The sequence below is a fragment of the Mus pahari genome, chromosome 10 (genome assembly GCF_900095145.1).
Source record: "Mus pahari chromosome 10, PAHARI_EIJ_v1.1, whole genome shotgun sequence".
In the NCBI taxonomy this organism is placed as follows: Eukaryota; Metazoa; Chordata; class Mammalia; order Rodentia; family Muridae; genus Mus; species Mus pahari.
In genome coordinates, this window is record NC_034599.1 from 40,976,344 (window position 1) to 40,986,537 (window position 10,194).

Genomic DNA, 10,194 nt, shown 5'->3' on the forward strand with positions numbered 1-10,194 from the left:
GTCTTCAGACACTCCAGAAGAGGGTGTCAGATCTCGTTACGGATGGTTGTGAGCCACCATGTGGTTGCTGGGATTTGAACTCGGGACCTTCGGAAGAGCAGTCGGGTGCTCTTACCCACTGAGCCATCTCACCAGCCCTCTGGCCTTTTTTTGATAAGTTTTATTTTTAATTATACATATGTGTATGGTATGATTGTGGATTTGTACAAGTCAATGAATGAGTCATGGAAGCCAGAGACAGTGGATGAGCATGGAACTGGGGTTACAGGTAGTTGTGAACTGGGGTTACAGGTAGTTGTGAACTGGGGTTATAGGAAGTTGTGAACTGCCTGATATGGGAGATGGGGATTGAGCTCTGGTCCCCTGCAAGAGCAGTGAGTGCTCATAACCACTGAGCCATCCCTCCAGCCCCTGGTGCTTCTTTAAAACAGAGTGTCATGTAACTCAGGTTGACCTTAATCTCCCTACCTCTACCTCCCAAGTACCCCAAGTGTGAGCTATCACAAACGCTCATAATGGTTTCAATTTACATTTTAATAAATTATAATTAAATTTGAATTTCTTCTATGAACTATTTCTCCATATTCTTTGTTCATTTCTCTGTCACCTTGTTTGGATAGTTTCATTGATTTGTGGAGGCCCCTTGTGTATTGTAGCTATTAACACTTTGTCTCCCCATAGTGTAGCAAATGGTTCCTAATAGGCAGTTCGAGTTTTGTCTTTGTAAATGTCACTTTTTCCACCCTCAGGATATGTGGTCACACTATTGACAACTAGTCTTCAGTGAGTGTTCACAGTGTGCCAAACCCCATTCCAAGTGCTCTGCATAGATTACCTCATTAAGGTTTTGGGTTTCTTTGTTTGTTTGTTTTTCTGACACAAGATCTCACTGTGTAGCCCTGGCTGGCCTGTAACTTGCTTTATACATAGGCCAGGAGAAACCAGACTGATCTAGAACAGTGGGGAGCCAACCAAGTGCCGGAATTACAGGCTTGTGTCACCCTGTCCACCTTCGCACAGCTTTACACGACAAGGCTTATGCCACCGCTTCTCTCAGTTAGGGTTTTACTGCTGTGCACAGATACCATGACCAAGTCAAATCTTATACAGGACAACTTTTAACTGGGGCTGGTTTACAGGTTCAGAGGTTCAGTCTATTAGCGTCAAAGTGGGAGCATGGCAGCATCCAGGCAGGCATAGTGCAGGAGGTGCTGAGAGTTCTACATCATCATCAGAAGGCCTGTAGGAGAAGACTGGCTCCCACGTGGTTAGGAGGAGGAGGGTCTCACTGCCCACCCCCACAGTGACACACTTCCTCCAACAAGGCCACACCTCCTAATACTGCCACTCCCTAGGCCAAGCGTATTCAAACCACCACACCGCCTTTACCCTGGTTCACAGATGAGGTCATTTGAAATAGAAAGGTGAAGTGAGACTGGAGTCTCCCAGACAGTGAGCGTGTGGAAGAGTGAACATGTCAGGAAACTTGATAAGGTCGAGTGGGTTCAAAACCCCAGCACCCAGGCACCCACCTGAGATGGTAGGCACCTCTCTGTTCCCTGCTAGATTCCTGGCCCAGACACATGACCACACTCCCCACAGCAGTGTCATAGCCCAGAACAGAGTTCTTCATGCTAATGAGGTATCTAGAGGCCCTGAGGGTTTAGCCAATAAGCTTCCCTCATGGACATTCCTCCCTGCAAAAGGTATTTAATCTCTGGCCCACCCTAAGGAGTTGGTACGCTCCCATTTCCCACGATGAACAATCTATAGACAGTTTGGAACCAAGGACCACCATGGGGAGCATGGAGAAGGCCTTCGCCTACAGCAGCCTAAGCCTCTCACAGAAGGGCCCTCTGAACTTTCAGACAACTGCCGCTAAGCTAAGGACAATTGCAAATGAGCAAAACCAGAATTCCCATTTCCCCAGCCCCAGGCTTGACTTCATCCTCAGCCCAAAAGGCCCCAACTCCTCTGTGCAGTTTTCCAGCCTCAACTGGATGCCTGGGAATCAGGGGACCCCGGCTTTGGCCTCCCACATCCTAGGCTGCATTTCCCCACCCCCTGAACAGTGTGTCAGTGCTTCGCTGGAGGCCAGAGCCCGACAGTGATGGTGCAGGGTAAGCACAGTCTAGTGCTATGAAGTTCGTCTGCCCAGCACCATAGTGGCATTTCCACAGACCCATATGAGTGGGAGAGCCAGGATGCTAAGGGTGTTAGGGTGCTTCCAGGTCTACAGACACGCTGCATATTTAAGGGGAAACTTCTCCAGTTGTGGGTCCCCCCCCCATATGTTTTATTAGGGAGGTTTTCTTTAATATAAGATGGTGAGAATATTCTATTTTTCCTCTAGTTCAATTTTAATGTTAAGCTCCTTAGTATATCTGAAGCTTATTTTGGGGGGTGAAATGTAGATTTGGCTTTCTCTCCTTCCATGTGGATTGTAAGTGTCCAAATGGCAGTTATTGGATAACACATCTATTTTTCTCCAATATGCATGCTATCTTTATACACACCCTACTCCCACATATACATTAATCTATTCATTGCTGTTACTGTTTTTGGTGTCAGGGCTCAACGTCAGGCTTTTATGTGTGTCAGGTAGGTATTTTGCCATTAAACTACAGCCTAGGATTTTATTTTATTTTATTGAGATAGAGTCTTGCTAAATCAGACTAACCTTGAGTTCATTCTATAACCCAGGCTGGTCTTGAATCCTAGATCCTCCTGCCTCAGCCTCCCATATCCCTGGGGATACAAGCTTCACCACCAGGCCTTGCTTTATCTATGTAGCTAACAGTGGCTGTGGACTCCTGGTCCCCTTCTCTGCACCTCCCAAATGCTGAGATCATTTTTTTTTTCTCACCTCACTGAGTTGACCAGGCTTTGTAGACTCTGTGGGGGAGCCGCCTGAGGATGCCTGGCATGGTGGTGGCTCATGCCTGCAACCCCACCTGGTACTCAGGAGGCAGAAGCAGGAGAGTTGCTGAGGGTTTGAAGCCAGCAGGGCTACAGAATGAGATCTTGGAGAGAGCAAGTGAGAATAATGACCTCCCCTTTCTTGATTAACTTCACTGACAACACTTACCTGTTTTCTCCTTTTTGGGTACTGGGGTTGCACGGAGAGCTTTACACCTGCTGTACTTACGTGCTTTATCACCGAGCCACACCCTCAGCCCACCGAGCCACACCCTCAGCTACCTTATTTAAGATGTTTCCTTTTTCTTTTTAAATCGGAATGACTGCTGTATTTTATCGAGGGCTTTCCCCCTCTGATAAATGATATGATGGCATAGTCACACAATTTTAAGCTATCAGGGCCCCAAAGCTCTTCATCTCAAGCCCCTTCTCGAGGAGTATGTTGGTATGTCTCGGAGTGACAGATCAACTTGAGAGCTTTCCAAAGCAACTGATCCTCCCTCTGGACTGATGGGAAGTAATCAGGTGGGGTCATGAGGATTCATGACAGGAAACCGTCAAAGACACAAATGGGCCCGGGCAGTGGTGGCCCACGTCTTTAATCCCAGCACTTGGGAGACAGAGGCAGGTAGATTTCTGAGTTCAAGGCCAGTCTGGTCTACAGAGTGAGTTCCAGGACAGCCAGGGCTATATAGAGAAACCCTGCCTCCAAAAACAAACAAAAGAAAGAAAGACACAAACAGATTCAGACACAGAAGAGGTGGCCACTCATAGCTAGGGCAGGTTAAATGCTCTGAACAGGAAAGGCAGCAGGTGTCCCTGTCGGACCCTGGGGAGAGGTTTGTTGACTGGAACACTCTCATCCCTTTAGCCTTGCTCCTCCAGTCTCTACTCCTGAAAACACTTCCAATTTTAAGGTCACCTCTTCTAGATTGCCCATTTTTTTGTTTCTTTTTTGAGTTTTGGTTTTTCGAGGCAGGGTTTTTCTGTGTAGCCCTGGCTGTCCTGGAACTCACTCTGTAGACCAGACTGGCCTTGAACTCAGAAATCCTCCTGCCTCTGCCTCCCAAGTGCTGGGATTAAAGGCATGTGCCACTACGGCCCGGTTTACCCCCAAATTCTTAACACCACACTGTGGCAAGAATCCCAGTTCTCCCTGGTTCATCTCTTTTGGGATCTGTGCTTCTTTTTCTGCCCCTGTGCAAGGGTAAAGTGGCTGGATGACAGGATGCACACGGGGTAGGGGTTTTAATCAGCACTGCTGAGGCAGGAGAATTGCATCAAAGTTAAAGCTAGCCTAGACTGCACAGTATGTTTGCAGGACCCTGTACCCAAAACAAACAAACAAATAAATAAATAAGTAAATAATGAAAGAAGGGCTGGCAGATGAGAGGTGTGTAATATTGGTTCCTTCTTGCTCTGCCAGAGCTATGGAAATGCTTTCCCGCTAGGGTCTTGCAGAGTGAACTCCATCTCGGCAGAGGGCATCCCAGACCCCTTTCAGCTCCGGAAGCTGGGCTGCCTGCCATGGGAAGACTACACTTCCCAGAGATCCCAGGGAAAAGCAAAAACCCTTTGGCTTTGACAGCCACCGCCACAAGCCTTTCCGCCTCCCCAGCCTGCCTAGGTGCTGGGAACTGGGAGCTGGATTATGGTGGCCTGAGCAGCCGACGCAGCCGCAGGAGTCGGTCCCCAAGCTGCAAAGCCCGCCTAGAAGACCCCGAAAGCTGCGGGCTCCGATAGCCATGACCGCCCCTCCCAGCCCCACAAGGGGCCCTATCCCCCCGCTGAGACTGGCGGCCACCGTCCAGATGTAGCTGGGTCCCCCGGATCGCCATCGTCGTCTCCTCTCGTGCGCTACGGATTTCTCCTGCCCACTCTCTGCCGCCTGGACCGGGAACTGAGCGAGGGGCCTGCAGACTCTGCAGTCCTGATGCCGCCGAGGCCGCTCTCCTGAGAGAAGCCACCACCACCCAGACTTAGGGGCAGGCAAGAGGGACAGTCACCAACCGGACCGCAAGGCCCGGGCTCACCATGGCCCCGGCGCTGCACTGGATCCTGCTATGGGTGGGCTCGGGAATGCTGCCTGCCCAGGGAACCCATTTCGGCATCCGGCTGCCCCTTCGTAGCGGCCTGGCAGGGCCACCCCTGGGCCTGAGGCTGCCGCGGGAGACCGACGAGGAATCGGAGGAGCCTGGCCGGAGAGGCAGCTTTGTGGAGATGGTGGACAACCTGAGGGGAAAGTCCGGCCAGGGCTACTATGTGGAGATGACCGTAGGCAGCCCCCCACAGACGGTAAGGTGGTCAGATCTAGCAGCCCTCCTTCATGCATGGTAGAGGGGTGGTAGGGTAGAGATGAAGCAGGCTGCCCTGATAAAATGGTTTGTTTAGTGGGTGCAGCATGACCGCCCTCTCCTAGTTGTCCAGGATCCGGTTGGGAGTAGCCTTTCCATTTCCCGCCCCCTTTCACTGGCATCCAAGTCCCAGGTCTGACTACCCACCTCTCACTCCCACTGCCCCATCCCCCCACGCCCAAGAAAGCACTTCCGTGGTGGCTGACCCTGGGAAAGGGCCAGGCACGGACACTGTAACAGGTGTCAGTGGCCAGAGTCTCTCATATTCCATCTCCACACTCTCCCCTTCTCTAGTGTTCTGGGGGAATCTAAGATTCCCCACCCTCATCTTTTTGAGAACCCAAAATCCTGGCACCAGTTGGATCAATCAGTTCCTTACTCTAAGTCTGGGGCTACCATAAACCAACAAAGTGAGAGTCTTACTAACGTCCATGTCGCCTCCAAGTCCCAATAGACTCTGGCTTCCCTGAGTCCCTTCCTCATTTATCCCAACCCCCACTCTCTACACTCTAGCTCCTCCCCCACCCATGCCTCAGAACATGGCCAGGAGAGAGCTGTACTGAGTCTGAGAAAGAGAAGCCTAGGGGAGCCAGAACCCTCTTGCAAGGGTTCTGAGACGGAGGGGCACACAGCCATGGGGAAGGGACTTCTCCCTGTCTTTTCCCACAGTTGCCAAGGTTACCTGGAGTGGCTGGTGGAGGTTGTGTCCTCTACCTGTGCTGACTGGGAGTGTGGGCTTGACAAGGTCAGCTATGGTCCGTGTGGGGTTGCTGGCTGACCTCTGAGTACATCTGCCGCCTCTGTGGGCGAGTCTGGGTACTGGTGGCAATGTGATTCTGCATATGCTTCTGTGTGTCACCTTGAATCTGCTCCTGTGTATCTCTGTGAGCTACCCTCAGTGGCTCTGGTCTGTGTCCACAAAGCTTGTCCACAGAGGGTGTGGAAAGATGGGGTCAGGGGAGACAGTCACACTACCTTTCACTCAGGCAGTTGGATAGGGAGAACCCCAAAGCCCTACTTTCTTGTTCCTTGCTGGGTCTATGCCACTCAAGCTTGCCTTGGGAGCTCTGAAGTCCTGGTCTCCCCCACTCACCCCTCCTCCTTGCTGTACACTATAACTTCCCAGAAGTAGTATGGAATCTGAGAGTCGGAGCCAAGTCAGAGCTAGAGTTCAGTCTGAGCCAAGAGCAGGTAAGATGTCAGGGAAGGGGGCATGTGGAGATGCGGGACTCTAGTGACGTGCTGTGCAACTGCACAGATCTGTGATACAGCCAGCAAGGACTTTAGGGTCAGACAGGCCAGGAATCTGGGGGTCTGCCTAGCACCCCAGCCTTCCCTTTTCCCAGCAGTGTGACCTTAGGCAACTTATATAACTCTCGTTGTCTATTGCCTTCTCTTCAAAACATGGGAAATGGGATCTCCTTTGCAAGACAATTGTGAGGATTAAATGAAACCATGTAGGGGAAGATGCCTAGAAGAAATCCCTGGGTTAATTGACCTCCAATAAAATATTACCTCCTCCTTAACTGGCCTGGCCACTTCTGCCTCTTCTGTGCTAACAATGAAGCATAAAATCTGGACCATGTTGAGTACATTTAGTACATACTTCCCTGGTCCCCTGGGATGCAATGTAGGTGCTCCAGCCTAGCCCATGGCAGAGAGTAGCTGTTGAGGGCTAGTCAACCCTCCCCTCCCAACTAGGAACCAGAGCAGGGAGCTGGAGGTCACGCACCAGCCCTGAGAACCCTGAGTAGAGGCACTCTGTGGTTGCACGTGGCTCTGATCCTGACCCTGTTCCAGCCAGCCTCTGCTCTGTGGCTATTTTGTTCCTTTCCTCAACAGCCTGTGAGAAGGATGAGCATTCTTCTTACCCGATGGGGCTATTGGAAGCATGAAATGAGGTGGCGGGTGGCAGAGTTCTGTGAACACAAAAATCTGGAATTTAGAGGGGTACTTCCCATGCTTGGGGGTCTAATCTACAGAACGATGGAAGACACACCTCTGCATGAAAGACTTTAAAAAGGAAGTAAAATATAAGTACTCCTTTGACAGAAGTGATGCTCTGTAGATTCTTGTCTGTAGAACCCGTTAAACATGTAAATTCTCATGACCCCACCCCAGAGCCTGGGAGGCAAAGTGTCTGTGTGTCTTAAGGTTGAGAAGCACCCATGTTTGAGGAGAAAGAATGATGTCGAAGGTAGAGTTGGCTCAAGGGACTTGATGGAGTACGTGTGCATTGAGTGAGGTCCTAGAGGATGGAAAGAAATGGGGCCATCCCAGCCAGGACCTGGCGCTTCTCCCAACACACTGTAATTGCTTCTCACTTGCTCCCCACTCTGGCCCAGAGATGATGAGAAAATGAGAAACGACAGACGAATGAGTTGTGTGTTTGAGCTTATGCGTGTTTGTTCAGGAGACAAGAGAAAGCCAGGCCAGTTGATATTGCAGGTTTATGCTGAGACCAGATCAATGTAGGTAAACAAAACGGAGCCCAAATGTCAAAAAGCCTTAAATGTCAGGCTATATGGTTTGGACTTCGGCCCTGAGGGGGAAAATTGAGATCATTTGTACTGGAGAATGATATGAATCAAGCAAGCAGATGTCTGAATTTTAGGGAGAGTGGAATATAGAGCTACGGGGAGGCGGGCAGCTCACTTTCCAGTTCAGGTGCAAGGTGCTATGGAGAAGGTGTGAGGTTGTGGTAAGAGGGAGAGAGAAAGGAGGCCAGGATGCAAGGAATGTCACAAAACAGGCAAGCAAGCTGGGGACATCGTGTGGAGAAGGTGGAGAAGGACGGCATCAGAAGTAACTTGGTGACTCTGACATGGCGTAAGTTGAAATGGACTATTGAGGAAACAGGATAGAGGGCAGGAGGGCACGGTTTGCTATATGCAGTCGTTTTATCTTAATTCAGTGTGCATATTTGAGTTTGTTCTGGTTTGTTTGTTTTGCTGCACTCCCTACCCCCACCCCTTGCTATGTAGCCCTGGCTAGACACAATTCACGAGCTTTCTGCCAAGGCCTTTGGCGTGGTGGGATTAGAAGTGTACGCCGTCACACCCAGCTTCTTCTTTTGTTCTGTTGCTTGGCATGGTTTAAGACAGGACCTCACTGTGTAGCCCTGGCTGACCTGAAACTACCATGTAGACAATGCTAGCCTCAAAATCCAAAAGATCCACTTGCCTCTGCCTCCTAGTGCTAGAATTAAGGCCGTGTGCCACCAAGCCCAGCTTACTTGGTTCTTTGTTTATTTGTTCTTCCTTTCTGTGATCGTGTATATGTATATGTGTATGTATATGTATATGTGTATGTGTATGTATATGTGTATGTATACGCATGTATACAAACACACATATATACACTCTACATTATCCATAGCTTTCAGAAGAAGAAACAGGCTCTGAAAGTTAAACCCTTGGTCACATGGTGCGTCAGTAAGCTGAGGCCCTCCCTACCTTACCCTTTGTTCTGCTACAATGGTATTGTCTTGGATAGCCTGTTGAGAGCATCCCTCTGCTGTGATGTCTCCCCTACAGTTGTGTGATGTGCTATGACTATTTTTGTTTCCTTCATCAAACTTCAAGCTCTCAGGACTAGGGATGTAGTCCAGTGGTAGCACACTTGCCTGGCAAACATGTGGCTCCAGGTTCATTCCCCAGCACCACAAAACCTTAAGTTCATTTTTTTCTTAATTAATTAATTAATTAGTGTCTGTGTGTGCATATACCACAACCTGCATGTGGAAGTTAGAAGACAGTCTGGGGATGGTAGTTCTCCCTTTCTACCTTGTGGGTTTAATATTATAATTTCTAGCTCGGATATCTGCTGAGTGAATGAATCCGCGAGCTACAGGATGTTTAAGTAGAGCTGTTAACTGGGCCTGGTGACTCAGGTCTGTAATCTCAGCTCCTCAAGAGGCTGAGGCAGCAGGATCATAAGTTCAAGACTTACCTGGGCTACAAAGTGAGTTCAGGGGAGTTTGGGTAATTTGACGAGACCCCATCTCAAGAAAGAAAGCAAAGTCAGGGCGGGCTAGGGGTATAGTTTAATCGTACTGTGCCAGCTAGCACCCCTGGCCCTCAAATGTACTGCGTATGCACTCCAGGCTCCTTGGTGCTGAGATCACAGGCATAAAATCTTAATTTCCTCACTTTCCTATCCTGCCTCATTTTCACTTCAAATGAAAAGCTGCATCTCATTGCGATAGGATAAGCATCACTGACCCAACACTGAAGAGTAGTTTGTTAGGAAGGAAATTTGGTAACAGTCATTTCAATATGATAAATATTTATTGAGCAACTGTTGTGTTCACAGGGGAAACAGTCCCAGCCTTTGGGGTGCTTACAATTTGGTATGAAACATGGATGTATAAACATCAGTGATGTCCAAGGAGGATGAATCCAGGAAATGGCACAAAGCTACTTCTGATAGGGCCCAGGCTCGCTGCTCCGCTCTATGGGGAGAGGTGCATGAGCTGTAGTGAGAAGCTGGAAGTTGTAAGGATGCTGCGGGCCTTGTTCTGGAAGCAACTGGCAGACCTCATAAGCCTATAAAAGAGGGGTGGTGGTGTCTAATTTTGGTTTCAGGAAAACAACTTTAGTGTGGAGGAGGGCTTGGATAGGGTAGCGTGTGAGACAAGCATCTGTTAGACAAGGGCCTGATAGGGAGGAGGCAGTGAGGGGAGAGAGGAGAGAAGGTCTCAGGATGCTGGCAGTCACAGCTCAGGTCAACCTGCCCTGCTCTGTCCCTGTGAGCTAAGGGGTGAGAGAAAGGGCGAGTGAGGGAAGGCGTTGGTCCCTTCTCCCTGACCTCTCAGCTTGATTGTATAGGTGAACAGCAAAGGGGCAAGCTTTTAGCCAGGCGGTGTTGGCACATGCCTTTGATCCTAACACTTGGGAAGCAGAAGTAGGTGGATCTGTGA

At 49.6% G+C, this 10,194-nt stretch overlaps 1 protein-coding gene across 1 annotated transcript in view; it reads left to right on the forward strand.

Annotated features, from left to right (window-relative positions):
• The first annotated feature begins 4,512 nt into the window (after positions 1 to 4,512).
• Positions 4,513 to 10,194, forward strand: part of Bace1 (beta-secretase 1) — a 23,122-nt gene continuing 17,440 nt past the window's right edge. The window contains exon 1 of the mRNA XM_021206121.1: positions 4,513 to 5,214. Coding sequence (XP_021061780.1) covers positions 4,954 to 5,214 — 261 coding nt within the window. The 5' untranslated portion in view covers positions 4,513 to 4,953. The remainder of the gene's footprint in view (positions 5,215 to 10,194) is intronic.